Source organism: Haliotis asinina, chromosome 8, assembly GCF_037392515.1.
Source record: "Haliotis asinina isolate JCU_RB_2024 chromosome 8, JCU_Hal_asi_v2, whole genome shotgun sequence".
In the NCBI taxonomy this organism is placed as follows: Eukaryota; Metazoa; Mollusca; class Gastropoda; order Lepetellida; family Haliotidae; genus Haliotis; species Haliotis asinina.
In genome coordinates this window covers 16,883,438-16,903,382 of record NC_090287.1, presented here as the reverse complement: position 1 = coordinate 16,903,382, position 19,945 = coordinate 16,883,438, and the positions used below count along the sequence as shown (strand labels likewise).

Below are 19,945 nucleotides of genomic sequence, written 5' to 3'. Positions count from 1 at the left end.
TGGATAACGGTGCTTTGAGCAGTATGGTCATCATGTGACATGGACAGCCTAAAGGGATGGAGGTCTCAGGTAAATGTTGACTAAAAAACAGCATCTGGGATTCGAATCAGGACCCATGGTACGCTACTCAACGTGGTCAATTTCAGTTCTTAAACGACTACATACACCTCGGACCCTATTTTCGAGTGCCGCCCACTGTATGGAATATTAGTGACAATGAACAAAATCATCAAAATCCCTCCAGAGCCCATATGCAGTAATGACAATGTCCTTCACATCCGCCACGAACGCATCATAATAACAGAGATAATGCCAAAGCTATACATTAAAGTTGTACATTCATACTGCACAATACATCCATTACAGACTAGGCTGCTTGAGTGAGTGAGTGAGCGAGCGAGTGAGAGAGTGGGCATGCATTATACTTCTCTGGCATATAGAATAATAATCTCTTCATATGAAAATACATGTTGTCTCGTTTGTTCTTAAGATGAAATACTTATATTTTCTAACTTATATTTTTCTATCAGATACGTTGGAGAGTTGGAGATCTATGCATAAATTTGCAGAAGGTTAGTTTCTTGTTCCCATTTAGATGGTGTTCCCTTGTGGTCCTGTGGCTGTCCCTCTCTGTACCCTCTGGCTGTACCCCTCTGTACCCACCTTCACGTGCGCACCTGCACACTTTTTCCCTTGGACTAGTTGCATTCATATCATTTTAAAACAGAATTAACAAAACAGAATCTTTATGCGGGTTATCATATAATAAAATGTTCGAGTATTTCTGAAGAAATGTAAATGAAAAGTAATTTATACACCATGATACAGAATATCGTGAAATTTCAATTTATTGTAAAGTTTGTTTTATGGTAATATACTAGTTATTGATGTTTTTAGTGTGAAATAATACTTTTTGTATGACCATTGAAACTGAGTTTCAAGATCGTCGAAAAGTTAAGAATTTTGTTACATATGTTATCCCCACCTCTGCGAGTAGTTGCCATAGTGATCCTGCCAACATCCTGATCCGTTTCCCCTTTCCTCTCTTGCATGTTGACACTACTTAGTTTTCTAGAAAATGCATGTTTATTTTGTTGTTTTATTCATATATGTTCGAAATACGTTCTTAATATACATTTCACGTTGTCATAGTGTGTTGGTGTTTAGTTTCATGTTGATGCATGGGAAATGCACATACATTTAATCCAAAAAAGAATGTTGTATGTGTGATTTACATACTTAAACACCAGGCACAATAATATGCCATTTGTCTTGTAAATAATGTTTAATTGGGCGTCATTTGGCTGAAGAGATGCATTACACGCCCCTAGAAAATATTTGTCGATTATTTGGCTTCTGGTCATGTAAATGTGGCGCGATTCCGTTTCATGCATAATGCTTTCGCTGGGATACATGTTTTGATGGTTAATAATTCATCTCGCAATTGTCAAAGTCAATATTTTCTGTAACTCATCTCTAGAGCCGATGCAGAAATGAGCTAAATTGACCAGGTGTTCAAATATTTAGTTTGTTGAAATCTCACCACCCAGGTAAAATATTCAGAAGGTCTAAATCTCACAGGCATAATTGTACCGCCCGGATCGATTCATATGGGTAAACACGAAACCATAACACCGCCTTTTTGATTCGTCACTTTAGCAAAGACATATATCAATTCTCTAAAAAGACGTTTCCTATTACGAGTCATAGATACGAGTCTAGTTTCATTTTTTAAAATCCTAGGGGATTTATATAGGTAATATTCTATACTTTGAACTTATAATTGGTAATAGAAGCTCCTACTTTGTACATATTTCATTTCCAAAGCGTCTTTAAATGCCTATTGAAACTATGCAGATATCTTTTAAAGAAACCCTGTCACATTTTCTCTGTTAGGAATTCGGGTTTGGTCTTATATGTCAATAAAATGATACACCGTGAGCTCTTTAGTATATAAACTTTGCAAATGCATTCAAGAAAACCTGGAATATCAGGTTATGTTGAAATGTCAGCTTCGGGGATTAATAACTGATTTTAAACTGGAACTTGAAAAATACAGTTCACTTTCAGGAAATTAACTTTTCAACAAATGTGTGAATAATTTCTCAAAACCAGTACTACTTCTAGTTTGTTGTATGAAGTGATATACCTTTTTCGTGTGATGGGCTGGAAGTGGCTTAGTAGGGCTTAGATTTCTTTGTTTTAAAAAAGTGGATTATGTGGAGCAATATTGGTGTCATTCTTGACAGTGCTTCCTTGATGCTGTTGCTTGTTTCCCGTTTCTAAATGTACTCAAAGACAAAGTTTCGTTTCATTTAAACCTATACGTCACCTTTAACGTGAAATGGACAATTAATTCATGCTTTGTACGATTTTTGTGTGAAACATGTGACCAAATATAAATGCATAAATGAGATTGATTCACTTGTTACTGTGTACAAATAAAATATGTGTAAAAATATACTATTTTTTATTAAGAAAGTTTTTTTCGTCCATTTTAGTAAATGGACGAATAACCATGCATTTGTAAGAAACAAGCTTCATGTGTTCAAAAGTATGTTAAAGTATTGTGTTTGTAAGAGTACTAGTAACACCTGGTATTATTCATGTCCAATTCGTTGATAGCGATGTACCAAATGTGTTATTGGCATTATGTTTTCTCTAAATTATTATTAAATCATTCCTTGTGAGTGGAAATGGCAGTTCTTATCTTGGTGTTTTGGTTTGGTTTGCTTTTTGTCAGGATAGCATATTTTGGAATTATTAAATTCTTGAATGTCTTGTTTAAGGCCAGTAAAACAAAAACTTTACGAAGGCTCAGCTTAATTGGCGTTCTTCCAGTTTGAATGCATGAACATTACAACATGTTCAACGACATGTACAATTGTCTTAACATCCAAAAAACAACTAGAAATAGGAAAAAGAACACTGTTTGGTAACATATAACATACAGCGCATGTATCTTGAAAGCAATACAGATGCTATAACCCTAACGACTGTTAGGGGCGACTCACTAATATAGTGTAACGCACTACCAGTAACATTCGTTGTTAACCCCGGGTTGTTTAAATGTTGTCAAAAACTCTGTCTCAAATCCAAACCATTCTATAGTCTTTATTGTCGTTTAAGGTGCAGATATCGTGTCGCTAGCACGTTCTATTCATCACGGATGAGCGGATAGGAAAACAGTCTTTCCCCTCTAAATAGCAAACCAAAAGCGAACGGTCCCACCAAGCAGAAAAGTAGCAGGAAACACGAGCTGGAGGCTCATTGTACTATAAATCTAGCTCCGACAGACTGAGGAACTTTAGATTTGATAAGGGTAAATTTTCAATACTTTGAAATCTAATATGTCAAAATTAGGTACGCAGGTCCATCATTAATATCGCTTTTCGTAGTATGTTTTAATTGTCAAAGCAGTTGACAAACAGAGTGACAGACGAAAGGACGGGGCTGGTACAGTTAAATATATTCTCACGCTGGATTTGATCTTAATAAATATCACCGCCATGTCGTCCTTTTGAAGGCCCCGAGATACAATAGCTATAAGATCAGTGGTAGGAGAACCGCATCATAGCGCGTGTACACATAGTGGGGAGATAGCATCGAGATTTCGTGGTGATTTGCTTTTCTATAGTATTTGTAGTTACATAAACAGAACGAAAACATCAAAGTTTAAAGATGTTTACTTTACCTCGTTACCATCGGATGTACTAAATGAAGAGCAATTTTCGTTTTTACTGGCTCAAAGATCTTATCTGAAACCTTTAAAATAACACGCCAGTCTCGCTGATGCCTAGCTGCAGTTTGTTTTGTTTTGATTGCAATTTGATAAAATGTGTTTGTTTGTCATTTGTAGTGATTAAAAATAAATAGTGTTTAGTTACAGCTATTGTAGCATTCGATGACTGAAAGAAAGGGCTTCAATAAAGAAGCGATTTTATCCAGATTTGAGTCGGTTAAAGTCAATTACCATTTCCAGAATTCCTTCTTTGGAATGTTGTTTAAACGCCCACTTATTGACTCGAGTATGTGGAAGTCTTTTTCTCGCTTTGAAGAGAATAGGGAATTTGCCGCTGAAAGTGTTTCCATGTTATGGTAGTTAAGGTGTTTTGGTGAAAAGAAATTTCATAGATTGTTTTAAACTATTGCATTACAAGTTTAAACTGCTAGTTTTATGTACCTTTTCCTGTATTTGTTTCATTCACTACAGGAAATGCATAAGGTGATACTGATATTTTTGTCTCTTTGAGTCCCACTGACGTAATTTACAGTGATTCAGTGATGATAAGTGTTCTTGAAATAAATTGTCAGTCCACTCACTCACCGGGTCGAGGTTCGAATCCAAAATGGTCGGTATCTAATCATGCGTCTCAATGTGCTTGTATTTTTCGCACAACATAATGCCCATATGTGTAAGAGGAAATTAGATGTTTCAGTATTGCTTTGGTAATAAGTATCTTAAATATGGATGATAAGCGAATAGCAACGTCGGCTCAATATTATTGTATCTCGTCGCGACAATCACGATACAGACAGAGTGGAAAACATCATTAAACCTCAGGTAACTCAATATCAGCTTTCTCTATTCACAGAGTAGCGAGTAGACTCGCTTCTAAATATCATTAGCGACTGCCAATGAAGTTTATTAACTCCAAACTGACAGGGCCGTTTATGTGTATATCAAGATAATAACTTTCGCAAAAATTACACTACTTGATAAATAAGCACAATTGGGGAGATTTTTATCGTTTCTTACAATGACTTTCGGCCAAAGCGTGATTACAGTAAAACTATAAACCCGCCGGCTCGAATATCATGGCATTTGGGGGGGATATGTCAGGCTTTTGAATGGCGATGAAAAATCGGCGAGGTAATGGCGCTGCAGAGGAATTGAAGAGAGAATTCCGTGTAGGGACTCGTTACGTCAAAGGCAATTGAAAAAAGTTAGCTTTTCGTTTGCAGGGAGGGAAGCGGGATATACGTACAATAAATCACATGACTTAACGGAAGACTGAACAGCCTTTTGAGTAGCGAGGATTGAAACATAGGCTCTTTATGTGTTTTTAGTTATTTCCCGGACGGGGAGAGGCTGTGGCAGGCAAAACAAATACAGGGGGCACATGCTGTGGGTGGGGGAACTGGAAGGAAATGTATACCCCAAACGGCTCTATGATAGTCATTTGTTATGTAAAACTGACATTTTGACAGGTGCGGTTTCCCCGCCCATGTATAATCGTAAGGAAATCTACATCTGTCAATCAGTGATTGACATGGTTGTCGTATAGTACCTTTTTATGAAGGATTTGGATTGTTCACGAAGTTTAAAGTTCAATTTTAAAATATTTAAAGTATTTCCATGTCTGTATTCATATTTCAGTGTCTATTTTGCATTTTATTTTCAAAACTTTAACTGATCTTATTGATATGAAGTTCTGATGCGGATAAAATGTTAAGTTCAAGTATGAGTTTTATTAGTATTGTAAAAAGGTTACTTTTATACAATAGCAGAATATGCAGTAACGTTAAGGCGGTAGTTTAATAATGTTGTTCACCCAGTATGAAAGCGATACCTTGAGGCGAGATTTGTTACCAGGGGAGCACACCCATGGGGGGTTATTCACTTTCGGTTGCATGACATTATTGCTGTTACTTCTCACTGAGAAAGACCACCGCAAACATAGACTCAGTAATTCCATTACTCTCCTACATCAGTTTGTGATGGGGATATCTCCTTTAGCCAATAATGCTTGTAATAATTTCATTTAATGGCCCAATTCCGAAATGTTTTCAAAACGAATAGCAGATTATTGTTACTGAAAACAATTTCGGGGAGCGCTAATTCATTTATCCGACGAGCTCTTTTTCGGCATGTTTTTCTCTCAAAGAAAAATAAATATTTGAGCAGATGAATAAAGCCATTTTATGCCCGCATTCCGTCGAGCTTGGCACGTCGCTCGTCCTCCCCTCGCAAACGGTTAATCCAATGTGAGACGGCGTCGGAAAAAAAACGATTCCCCGAAAGATAGGAGTAACTGCGGTCCGACTTGGGGCCCTTATTATTGTATATAATCATACGATTAGGGCCGAGGCTGGCTGGTACTTACGACAGATAGGATAGAGAAGAGCACAGCTCTCTCTCTCTCTTTCTGAATTACCAGTATTTATCGGAAACTTGGAACGTCCCATCTTCCATGTTTTCCTTATTAATTCAAGTCTATCGATTCTTCCCAATCTGCAGTGTCTGGGTTATCGATTGTTCATGTTTTATCTGATTGAGGTCCGTTCCATTTGGCTAAGATATCGTCAGTTCTGGTCTGAAGACCACGAAAAACGACGACAGGCCTTTTGTCAATTGCCATCGTGTTGATAATACGTCCGTGTTTTCGATAGCTGCATCGAGAAAGCATATTTGTCATAGTCAGTCTTTTTCTGACATATGTGGTTTTCCTGGAATGGGGAGACCAGAAATGTTGAACTTTTTAGCCGTCTGTCATACCGAGGTGACAGCAGTAATTAAGGCAGAGACACGTCTGACCATATACGGAATTTGAACGTTATCTTTGGTATTTTATGCGCTGAGAAAGAAGCCTGTTTAGGATGTTTTTAACGCCTTGTCGCTGTTTATTGCTGTGTTGTTACGACTCTCGAACTACACAACAGAGACTTGCGGACAGTCTTACTTTAATAGCATAATTAGGAAAATATGTCAAGGCTTAACTTCACCATGGGTCGCTCGACTTAAGGATTTTCTTTATTTTTATGGTAAGATAGTAAACTGTCACTGGTACACATGTGTTGAAGAACTGTTATTTACCACGCTACGCACAGTTCTTTAACTTTTCACATTGTAACGAACAGTCTCAAAAAGTACTTCGTTTCATGAATTTTTGTGTAAAGCGAGTTGGATAAAAACCTACACTGACACAGAGCACACCAGTCGACGTCTTGCTGTTATATTGATTGAGGCGGTAAGAGGTCGGCCTCCTTAAGCAGTGCTCGTGACGAAGTGATTGAAGCGCTCATAGAATACTCATACCGTTTTTCCTGAGGCGATACGGTTTGAGAACAACGTTTTCATATACAATACGGGCCGATGAGGTAGTGTAATCTGATCCTAGTGACATTCTCTTAGTCGTATTCAGCTCGTCTTTCTCAAGTAAGAAATTGATTTATTATTTTTTTAAAAAATCAACATTACCGCATATTATTTCTCAGTGAACTTTGCATGAGTGGGTAGTGGATGTCTTAATGGATGCTGCCTATCCTCGAAACTGATTTCATATTTGAAATACTAAGACATTTTTTGTCATTGGTTGAAATGTATTCTATACACTACGTGTTTGCATCATAATCTGTTACGCTTGTGTAAATGCGATAAGAGAATTTACGTCGTATTTTCGTCGCGTAGGAGACCTAACATTTAACTCGACGCAAAATACATGGTAGATCAGCCGATAAAAATATAATGGCTTGGGACGGACTTTCCCGAAACGTCACCCACGCATGAGCGACATTATATACGCCCTATTAACATCCTGCCATTATAATATCCATAGGCCGTAACTCGCGTAAAGCAGTGAAAGAATGTATGAGAAAAAAATCCACCGTTAAAAATTGTTTCTTTTATTCAAGGGGAGATAACTCCTTTGTTGCCAGTTCTCGTTTGACACGAGATTTGACGTAGCTTATGAGCTCTTGTGTTGTGGGTTTCTTGAACATATAAGCACAGCTTCTAGACATTATCTCGCGGCATTGGACAATAGACAAAATTTGGGAATGAAAAATGGTGGGCCATAAATCTTCCAACACAAAGGCAAATGTCGTGCCACCATGGCTGCTGACACGCTAAGTCATCCCTTCGACCACAGTTGCGTATGTTAGCAATTCTGTCCTAACAAACAGGTCTATTGCACAGCGTGATGTATCTGTGTGTGTGAAATATTGAAACGGTTGTGTAGCTTCTAGGAAATTACCCGCCTTTAAGATACAAAACTGCTAGCATATCCTAATTACTCGATATAACGTTGAGGACGAGGATACGAACGTACTTAATTGGGCGGATCCGCATTGGCAGTATTGTTACGTATCCACGCCGCATTTAACAAGAACCATAGATAGAACCATATTTATTTGCTTACAAAACTGATGGTAGCCTTGAGGGTAAAGAGTTTCGTATGTGACATCGAAAATGTCACCCCTACCCCAACATTTGGGAACCCAATTTCTGTTATTTTGACTATTGCAAAGCGGCGTAAACCTTCATTTACCCAGTAGACGCGTAAAGATCCATGTTAGAACTGGTCCTCAGTAACCCATGCCTGTCTCAAGAGGCGACCTGCGGACTCGGGTTGACACATATCATTGTTCACCATCTGAGAAGACCGATGCTCGTGCTGTTGATCACTGAATTGTCTGGTCCATATTCCATTATTTACAGATCGCCATAAGGCCGGAATATTTCTGAGTACGGCACTGAACAACAGACCAAACCCAAATAACAGTTACATTGTCTGTTGTTAAAACTATTTAAATAATTCATGTCATCTATCTTATTTCTTCTCACGTTAAACTTACTCATTTCAAAGATTATAACGCACTGTCTATCGATGTTACAACATGTCATTTAAACACCTTAGTCGCATCATAGTTAGTTGCAAATTATTCACTTGTAATTGTGCTGAGATATTTTACAGTAAAGTATAACAAAGAAAGCTACCCGGATTCTTGCAAATTTAGATTTAAAATTAATAATTTTGTTTGTGGCGTTTTCTCCCATGACCGAATATAAAATCGTATCCGGTTACGTGCTATTTTAATCAGGTTGATAAATCTATTACAATTAACAGCCTCAGCGGGCGACTTCAGTGGCCTACAGTGAATCGAAACAGTCTTCCTGATTGGTGCAACCCAACCAGGCCACAGTTTTGTCCTAATTTGTTGTTCATTCATTCGGTTCATATTTTTTCCACTATTTGCTCTGTTCGGTAGATAATCAAGAATAAATGTTCTTGGGCGTTGTTCCTTGCCTTACTCAATTCCTGTACTGAGTGCTACGCCCATGGATGTATAGTAATTCTATCCTTTGAAGATGCAAGTTTAGAAAATCTGACTGTCTGTTAGGAGGTTCTTTTTATTCATAGTTATTGGAAATGATCATTTGAACTATTAATCATTACATTAAAGACGGGAAAAGATGGCATTTGGCTATGGAAACGGTGTCTTTCAAATATTATATCCCTATCAAAATCAGTCAGTTTCAGGCACCTAGTAGCCTAGTGGTTAAAGCTTCCGCTCGTCATGAAAGCTGACCCGAGTTCGATTCCCCTATAAGTACAACGTGTGTAGTCCATATCTAATGCCCTCCATCGTGATATTGTATTATTGCTCGAATACTGCTTAAAAGGCGAAAAACAAAACTCACTCGCCCGAGTCAGAGGACAGGTCTCTACATACTCCAGTAAACCAAGGCTCGTCATACCAGATGGTTAAAATCGAAAATAAGTGAAGTCATACGTATTTGGAGTCCTTGTAGATTATTCCAGATCATCGTATTAAATGTATTACGTGAACTTAAAATACGAACTTTATTGTATAAATACGTTACAGCATTGATATCAGTACAATCTTCTCTTGAACAAATATCTACACTGGTTTGGCCTTAACGCGTAATTGGAATCTAGGAGATCCGGGATCGCTATGTTTTTTACTAGTGAATATCAATATGATAAGGTAAACAATCCAAATCCAATACAATTTGCTATTCAGTAAATGCTAAAACGATTCGCTCTGATGCCACAAGGATCTAAGCTTTGACTCTTGGTCGAGGGTGAGCGGGCGTCCTCCACAACATTTGTCACTGTTGACGGCACCATAATAGCCCCTGAGAAACATAGTACCCCGGCTGTTCATATTTATACACATCACGAAGGGGTGCTTCTGAATACCTGAATTATGAAGTAATGAAACTTTGCGCTAAATTGTTGTGATCTCAGCATGTCTTCTGAAATATGCATGCTCAATAGCTTCATCAATAGATCATATTTGTTAACTGCGATCGATTAAATGATGCTATTGTTTTCAGTACAGTCATGTGATACGGCCATTGTTATTTTAATATGGTTTTTATTTCCATGTGTAAGCCACCGAAGTTTAAATACACTGGTTTGATGGACATTTAACGATATACTCCAGTCAGAAATAATGTTGTGACTGAGGTTTGTAACGGAGCCAAAATGACGTTGTAACTGAGCCAAAGTGACATTTTAACAGAGCCAAAATTTTGTAACTGAGGTTATGTGACTTTGTAACTCAGCCAAGTGACGTTGTAACTGAGCCATAATGACATTGTAACTCAGCCATAATGACATTGTAACTGAGCCAAAATGACGTTGTAACTGAGCCAAAGTGACATTTTAACTGAGCCAAAATGTTGTAACTGAGGTTATGTGACTTTGTAACTCAGCCAAGTGACGTTGTAACTAAGCCATAATGACATCGTAACTGATCCATAATGACGTTGTAAATGAGCCAAAATGTTGTAACTGAGGTTATGTGGCTTTGTAACTCAGCCAAGTGACGTTGTAACTGAGCCATAATGACATTGTAACTGAGCCATAATGACATTGTAACTGAGCCATAATGACATTGAAACTGAGCCAAAGCGACGTTGTAGTTGAGCCAACGTGACGTTGTAGCTGACCCAGAATGTTGTAACTGAGGTTATGTGACTTTGTAACTGAGCCAAAATGACGTAACTGACGCCCAATGTCTTGTTACAGCTAATGTCCAAAGACTTGATGTAACCGATCAAATGGCCAAATGACCTGTTGTGTCGATGTCCAATGACGTATTACCATTGAGGTACAATTGACTAGTTGTAAAGGAAGCCCACTGACTGTTATTACAGATCCAAATCACTTGCGTACTTGCTATACAGTGATCCATATTTACCACCTGGGGTCACGGAGGTCACAGTGATCTGACTGAGTGTAGTTTTACGCCGTTGTAGCAATGTTCCAACAGTGGGCATTTTGTATCCATGTGGGGAATCGAACCCGGGTCATCGAACGAATGCTTTAACCAATAGACCGCCTCCTCAATTATCTGATGTAACGAAGGTCCAAACGACGTTATGCTGCCACGATATGTAGCACGTTGGGAAATATATCTCTATACGACACAAATTAGGCAAAAATGCACAATAGCCTCTTCATTAGACGTAATTATACTCATATAGATTGTAGTCATACTCTTAGAATGTTCATTTCACATACCCAACATATATAGATTTTGAAATATGCATATTTATTTTAAGATATGCATACATACTTCATTTATTGTGCAAGTATCAATAAATAATAAACTGTGTACACAAACAGGCTATCTTTTGAAGAGTTCCCTGTGTAAGCAACACTGAAATCTCCATACACGGTTTTGCGATGCCAGATAACCCTACAAGCGACGTGGGGAGCTCACCAGAACTACTGTTCAGTTGTCTGTTGGCGGTAGCTCCTCTAGATTATCGCAGTTGATGAAACCTCGAGGAAAGCTTGACTAAACCCAGACCCAGGGCGTGTGAGATAACGCGAGAACAGACAGCTTCTTCTGGGAGATCTGTTTCAGAACCGACTGAGGTTAGAGCGCAAACACCGGCTCCTCCCAAAGTTCGCCTCACGCTGTCATCGGTCGCCATCTTGAATTTCGGCCACATCGTCAGTGGTCTCAATTTTCCCAGCTCCTCCTTGTCAGTTCGCGCTTTGCCAGCACGTGCAATGTTGATTAAACGTTGTCTAACATTACCCGAATTCATGTTGGACATGCTCTTGCTTATACAATGTCTTTATTGGTGGAGAAGGTATTTATCATGAGTGAAAGTGTATACGCGAAACATGTTAAGACTCAAGTCATTTAATGGCCGACCTCATTGACGACCTTTTACATTTGGTTACTGCACTTCCCGGGCACGGAGTATCAACAGTGAATTTCTCCCGCGATTACAGAAAACGATCTTGAAATATTCCATATCCGTCTAAAAGGATATTTTCTTCCAGCCTGCGATTGGCCCAGCTGCATAATGCACCACTGTTTGCTGTAAAGAGTTGCCTCCCTTGGTTTCCAAAACCTATGGATATCAAAACCAGAATCAGCACCGATTATGTGTAGATACTTTGTCAATACCATACCACACGCGATAAACTTACAAGACATGTTTAACCGAAATTATGTTTAAATTGATCGATATTGCAGGACTATTGCCAAAAACGACACAGGAGATACTGGATAAAGAAATGACGAGCTAAACAGGTACGCTGGTATACGCTTGAAAATTAAAATTAGATTTTACAAACAACTGCGTTTCGAGGTTAGAACTCAAAGCTGTAAGATATAAGATCATTTCAGATAAGATATTTGTTTCATATTTAGCCACCATTACACGTAGGATGATGATGATGATGATGATGATGATGATGATGATGATGATGATGATGATGATGAAGTCAAAGACTTAATACTTGATATGTGTGTATACGTTGAGGCTTTATGTAAATGACGTATATGTAAACAGATTTTATGTGTACCTCATCATTGGCACACTACACGTCGTAATAGTCTCGGTTAACTCGCGAGCGTCACATTATTGTTACTGAAACACATGACATATATTATTCCAACTTATTATTAACACGTGCCATGGACGTTTCCGGCTTAATCTCAGCCATTCCACATGGTTTGGACAAGCTGACCACCTGTCTTTCCTTCGACCACCTCCTCCGTTCCCATCACACGTGTACAGGGCCTCGCTATAAGGTACAGTCGCGTTTTCCGCCTGTCACTTGGTACCGGAAGTCGCACTCGCTGTGATTGATTAACTCGCGCAGGCGCATATTCCTTGATGACTGATGGGATGCATTTGGCTCTTAGTTTTGTCTTAAATACCGTGTCAGTATTGGTAACAGAAAATATACGTTTAGGTCTTGATTTATACAGATAATGGAAGACTATTTCTGACAGATAAGATAATGTCTTGTACATATATTTCCTCTGAGTGCCATGCCTGCACTACTAATGTGCTAAAAGTCTCTTGTTAAACGTCGCACACTCACCCACTTCAAGCTACTAGTATACGGCTTCGATCTGTCAATAACCCATCTGGACCAGACATTCCAGTGATCGATACTGTGAGTAACGATTCACACACTGAGGTGCTACGATGGACGATAAAAATAACCACCGAGTTCACCGACCGGTTCATTTTATCGTCTCAAGCGATCAGCTAGGGCACTGGGGACCGTGTCTCTTCCGTTATCCATGGAATCACCTTGCTTTTAGCATGATACCAGAAATACCAGAAATACCAGAAATATCACGCCGAGTGGCACCAGAAACAGGCTTCACACACTACGTGGGTAATCAAAATGGGAACAAGACTTTATTATATAAGGTCTAAAATACACACACAACTGGTTCGGGACATGCGCAAGGAATACTTCGGTACAAAAGTACGTTCGACACATCAGAGGTCGGTGTTTGGCTTAATCTGTACCCATGCGGGGAATCGAACCTGGGTCTTCAACATAACGAGCAGACGTTTCAACCATAACCCAACCGCCGTGGTAGCACAGGAACTGAGATTTGATACACCGAAATAAGCCTCATCTTCCTGAATGGTAGACACATTCGCCTGTCTCAAGAAATTATTAGTTTATTAGGAGTATATTTCGATTGTAGATAATACCTGTATGTCACTGGAATACCTTCGTGGTAATGTATGATAAGAATCGATGTAGTCGTAGAAACTGTTTTCGTGTTTTGCTGTAACCCAGATATCAAAACATTTATCTTAATTTTGCATTCTTCCGTAAACTGTATGAATTATTGAATGATATTGTTCGGTTTTATAGCGTGTTGGTGTGCAGTGAACAGTCGTTAGTTTGGGTTTTTGTTCAGTCAAACACTAACGCATCGTAAAAAAACGTATTTGATGTATGTGTGTATGTATTTCCATAGTTGCAAACGTTGTCAATGAGCTGGTGGAATCTGTGAACAAACTTCGTCATTACTGTGTGAAATCGACATGGAAGGATGCCTTAATCTAACTAACAATCAATAATTATGACTCATATTATCATTATTCCTAGGCATATATAATATTCATGACCGGTAAAATTTTTATGCATGTTTGATCCGATAGTAAGCGTAGCGTTGCCTGGCAACACAATAACAAAAGATAAGACAGTTGCGCTGAAGCCGAAAATCTTGTAATGGTGTCATAGTTGTTCTTGAAATATGCACGACACGGGTTAAATAGTCTGGAAGAAACGTTTAAATCAGAGAGAGAGAGAGAGAGAGAAGGCGGGGTGTTATCCTTCATCTGTATGTTTATCTTATTGTTGTTGCTGTGGTATACACAATCAGGTGGATGAAAATGCATCAGGAATTCAACCGTGTCTGGAAAACAATGTATTGTATGTTTCTGAGGCCTGTTACTCGTTCATTTGAATACACGCATTAGCAAATGCGCCCCCTGACTTCTTCAGTTTTTCAGTTCTTCAGTTTTTCCTGCTATGTCGGAACATGGTGATGATGTGCATCCGGGACAATTCGTGTACTTTGACACAAGACGGATATCGAAGAAGAACTGGGAAATTAAAACGAATTCAAAAATGAACTAAATATATGATACATCTTATGATTATATAAACTGCAGTTTAATCTTTGTCAATGCAGCGCACTCATTTGTCGATAATCCGCATTTCTCGATATACTGATAGCTAAATGAAATGACGATTGTCCTTGGAGTTTGACTTTAAACCTTACGATAGTACCATAGTACCTACATGGTAATGACAACTGTATTTCTATCACACAAACATAATTAAGTCATTATCACACTACACTTCAAAATATTTGTTTTCAGTAGAAGCAAGTAGAATTAATTTTAATTTTTTTTCAAGTACATTTGCGGGTCTGGCACCAGGTACTTCTGAAATAAACAAGCCGATCTACACGGTTGTTCTGAAATGAACACGCCATCGTCGAGCGATTGCTGCAGTCCCTCCTAAGTATCGTCTTACAGCGGTGTCGGGTTTCCTTTTATTGCCTGTAACACATGCTAACAACATTGGATACCCGACTGGCATGGCAGTCAGCGCTTTCCAGCTACATAGGGCCAAACGAAATAGCCATTTGTGTGGGGCAGAATTCAACCAGGACGTTTCACACAACACTGCAGTTACGGGTCGATTTCAAAGCTTTCCCAATCTTTGTCATTGTACGATTCTATTGAAATTTATTGTGATATAATATTAACATCGCTGACATTTTTTTATTATAGTTTAATCAGAATAGATAGAAATCTGGGGTTAACAAAAGTGCAGGGCAAACCCTGCTTTTAATGAGATAAATTATTCTTCACAAACTACATGCATTTGTAATCACGTGTGTGCAATGTATTGTGGTTTTGTGGAATGGGAACGTGAATATTCCCATATTTGATTTAGGTAATTTGAGATTTAATTCATTTCTATCGTCAAAACTCACCTAGTGTGCATCCAAACACAAAACTCTCCACCGCAAGAGCTGAAAAAGAGTGCATATTTTCATCCGAGTTATAGCGAGACCCCGCCGTGTCAGTAGTATAACGCTTTGATTCTGTGTGTTCTAGATTTCAAAGCCTGATAAAGGGAGTGAACTTCAAGTAGGCTGAAGTGGGTTCGAACCCGAACTCCATTTACGAAGGCATACTCATCAGCATAACCTGTGTCAATCGGGCTAAACATTACAGGGAGAGACTGCAAGCGTTATTAATGTCAACGGTTAGGTCAAACAGTAATGCCAATATTGACTATAGTACAAGAGGTGCCATTGAGAGTGTTGTTTGTTTGTTAGCCAATTAGTGTCTGTTGACAAGTTCTAATGCCCATTCAGCGGCGGAGAATGGTTTGTGTCCTGGTGAATATTGTGTGTTCGCATGCAACGTAATTTTATGTTCGCTGTGGGTTTTGACGTACATGACATCCCCGTTGTCTCAATCGGCACAGTAATAGCCATATTTGCACATTTCAGTTACGATTTGTGCGAGCTGTAGTTATGGCCTGTGGATTTCTCAGTTTCAATGTCGTTTAGAAGTATTACCTGACATTTTAGATAGTACCAGGTCCCTTGATGGTAAAACATTCTCCAAATATATAGTACGTTTTAGTTTTATATTTCATGTCATAGTTGAGGCTGTAAGATCAGGAGTAATAAGAAGTATGACGATTATAGCCATAATGGCTCTTTAATAATCACTGGTGAGGAATACAATTGTATTGTTTGAGTATAACAATATGTTATAATGGCTTCAAAATAAACAAAATATGTTATATTGGTTGTAGCATGATAGTATGCTGTAACGACTGGTTGTTAACTTGAATGGTTAAGGAATGTTCTTTACTCGTAATGACTGGAGTATAAACATGTCATAATACCTGGAGTATAATCTTAATTAATATTTTTTTTAGTATAATCATAAGTCAGAACTGATTAAGCGTGAAATACATTAATAACACTTATCGGTTGATTGGCAATCATAAGTTTACCTTGGTCATAAGTTTACCTGGTTAAAGAATACCTTTTCTCATTAAGGTGGAGTATAATCATGGTCTTATGGCTGGTGTACATGTCATAACAATAATCCATAATGGGTGGTTTACAATCATATGTTATAATGATTTAAGAATAGCCATAACTAATAATGGTCAATGGGTAGAGTAGAAAATATATAAATAATCCATAATCCATAAAGCAGATAATGGTTACAGAATAGTAATAATATACTGGTTGGAGTATAATCATAATTGTTTCAGAATACAACACCCTTTTGCTTTATGGAACGAATATAAACATGTCATAAGTATAATCATAAATTATATTAGGTGGCTGGAGTATAATTAGATCATAAGTATGGACAGAATCGTCAGACAAGAATTACAATAATATAGAATTTCATGCCTTTTAATCGCTGATTAGAGGATTAAATTGTATTTTGTTTATGCCAATTAACACTTTCAGAATATGACGAGTATGCATTTCACCCGTTGTACGACTAAAGGTATTACCCATCGAGTCTTGTCAGCATGTAACTGAATTTTACGCTTAGATAATAATGTGTTTTTAAACTAGCCCATCTTTCAAAGTCAACAATGATTTACGACCTGCTTTCAAGAGTCACACGTCTCAAACAGTCAACACTTTACCGCAACCCTAAACATACAATACAGTAAAAACACTCATTACACCAACAGTAGCTCACGCAAATGAAATTATTATTTTTTCTGCTCGTTCGGGATTCCACCCATGATATCTCTATTGTGGCTACGTCAGTTTGGAATTTAAGAACAGGAAATGATTTATTAATTATGGCAAAGATATACTCTTCGCATCAGGGATTCTGTGTACGTACGGGGTTTAATGTGTTGTCCTTATATAAATTCAGAAGCCGTCTCCGCGACGTCGCTCAAGCGAAGTGTTATGATGTGGAGCAACGTATTCGCCGAATATGCGGGAGATGCAATTATTAAAAAATTCTTATACATGAAACTTTTATAACTTACAATCCTTGTCAAGCTTCCTGTGGGGGTTCCTGGCCCAGGACAATGGAATAATGGTTGTAAGTCCGCAAACTATAGGAGTGTTGGAAACGAAAAACAATCAGAGAAATAATGTACAGATTGTGATTGTTAATTCTTAACAGATTGAATGCTTGTTATTTTTCAGAGTCATGCTTGCATCTGTAATTTAGTTGTTATTAGTAACAACGATTTAATATTTAAATATGTACCGAGCGACATGTACTGTAATGCAAACAAATTTACACTCTGTTAAATGTTGTTTTAATGTAAACCACGCAAGGTATGGCTCATCGGTAATTGTGTGCGTGATACGGGTATCTGGGTTGCGTTTTGGGACTTGTGTCTGCATAATTTCCGTACATAGAACCTGGTCCCTTGATGGTAAAAACATTCTCCAAGTATATATTACGTTTCATATTTATATTTCATGTCATGGCTGTGGCTATAAGATCAGGAGTAATAAGAAGTATAACTGTTTATGTTTATATACGGGTATCTGGGTTGCGTTTTGAAACTTACGTCTGCAGCATTTCGGTGACTGTTTCCAGTTTTGTTGATATACGGGTATCTGAGTTGCGTTTTGGATCTTGTGTTTGCAGCATTTCGGTTACTGTTTCCAGTTATGCTTATATACGGGTATCTGGTACGCATTTTGGGACTTGTGTCTGCATCATTTCGGCAACTGTTTCCAGTTATGTTTATATACGGGTATCTGGGTTGCATTTTGGGCCTCATGTCTACATCGTTTCTGTGACTGTTTCCAGTTATTTTTATACTTTTTATGTGCTAATACTTAGTGTTTCTTGGTTAGTTGATAACACACTTGTAAAATACAAGTCTTGATTCTAAGAGTTGACTGCATTGGTGGGCTAGACTTACGTTATTGCATTCTGTGATGCTCATGATATCAGTCACTGGATTATCTGCTCTATGCTTGATTATCCCTGGAACGTTGATGAATGCGGCGCGAAACAATAAGATACAAAAATATCAATACATGTTACGGAATCTATGTACTAATTATTTTGCAATTACGAAATGCTTTTCTTGCACGGATTATAAACCTCCGGTGCTAAGAACATAACATAAAATTATATGAAATATGAATTTGTCAGTGATATAATTACAGGACCAATATCGTTAGGTAACCACGTTGAGTGTATGGAAGCCAACGTTTCATTAAGAGATACGCCAGTTGCCCCCTCTCCAACCCCATAAACATGTGCAGAGTTGACGCGAGAGATTGGGGAACAACATATGTGCCCCGAGAGGAGGCAACGCGAAATACAGACACGTTACTTAGATGCTCATCCGGGGATTCGGTCTTTGTAACCGAAATCTCACCACTTCTCGGAGTCGCTTCCTGTCGATAAACCGGACTACACATCTGTGAAATTACCATTTTTCACAGCATAACAATCTCCTTCACGTAAGTACCGGGTTAGATTTGTGTCAGATTAAGATTTGCTTAATTCGTTGGGAGTTTTAGTTAGTAGATTAACTGACATCGCGATGGCCGTCCTTTGATAGCGTCTGGTCCGGTGTAGTTGGCAAGGCGTATGGCTGGCACGAAGATGCGGACTGTTGTTGTCTGTGCCTCTTCATAATGTGTCCCCATTCATTGTTTGTTGTAGACATAGTGACTTTTGAGAGGGCAGAGGTAGAATGCTTGTTGTATGAAGTTTTGAGAAAGTTTCGTCGCGACCTTGACATTGCTCCTCGCCTTGACGCCAAGATCTGAGCCAGATGGGCCTTGTCATTACCACACCACGAGGAGTGCGCACTGTTATTCATCCATCCCGCTTTCTCCCTCTGTCATTCCTCGGAAGAATTCGGGAGCTTTTTCGTCCATTTTTTGTCCATCTACTTTACAACGATTAATAAACAGCGCACTGCAGGAAGGATATATGTCAAACGTATAGAGCAAAAAGCCGCTGAGAGACTCACATATGTCCGCCATATTCCACAAGAAAATCCGCTAAGAAATATCCGAGCAGATATATATATATATATATATATATATATATATATATATAGGTTATGTTTACGGCGTCGGTCTAGACAATAACAGACCGTTTGAAAATGTTGTTTTGCTTCTGTTAGGCGTGTAGAGAAATCAGATCGTTCCTTCCTCCTTCAAAGTGCTGGACTTGGACGAGATTGGCTTTGATTTCTGTTTCTAACTGTTGTTAATAATATGAAAGTGGCAGTTATATGTACAGGAGACTGAGGCACGACTCTGGACATATGCCACTAATTATGGGTGTTCAATAAAATTGTACGTAAATTTATGAATTTGAGTTTCACAGGATACTATAGAAAGGAAACTA

At 38.4% G+C, this 19,945-nt stretch overlaps 2 protein-coding genes across 15 annotated transcripts in view; both read left to right on the top strand.

Moving 5' to 3' along the window:
• The window catches only part of LOC137294895 (ADP-ribosylation factor 5-like), a 174,852-nt gene that overhangs the window by 3,126 nt on the left and 151,781 nt on the right, over nt 1–19,945 (top strand). The window lies entirely within an intron of this gene.
• LOC137294889 (homeobox protein six1a-like) overlaps nt 1–19,945 on the top strand; it is a 96,118-nt gene that overhangs the window by 62,954 nt on the left and 13,219 nt on the right. For 6 of the 14 annotated variants that reach the window (XM_067826042.1, XM_067826039.1, XM_067826038.1 and 3 more), the window contains one exon: nt 531–572. The exons of 5 other annotated variants lie outside the window; for them this stretch is intronic. In XM_067826042.1, the coding sequence (XP_067682143.1) occupies nt 531–572 (42 nt within the window). Of the gene's footprint in view, nt 1–530; nt 573–18,907; nt 19,045–19,945 lie in introns of those variants that run through there. 3 more of the 14 variants (XM_067826050.1, XM_067826052.1, XM_067826048.1) reach the window with 3 other exon arrangements.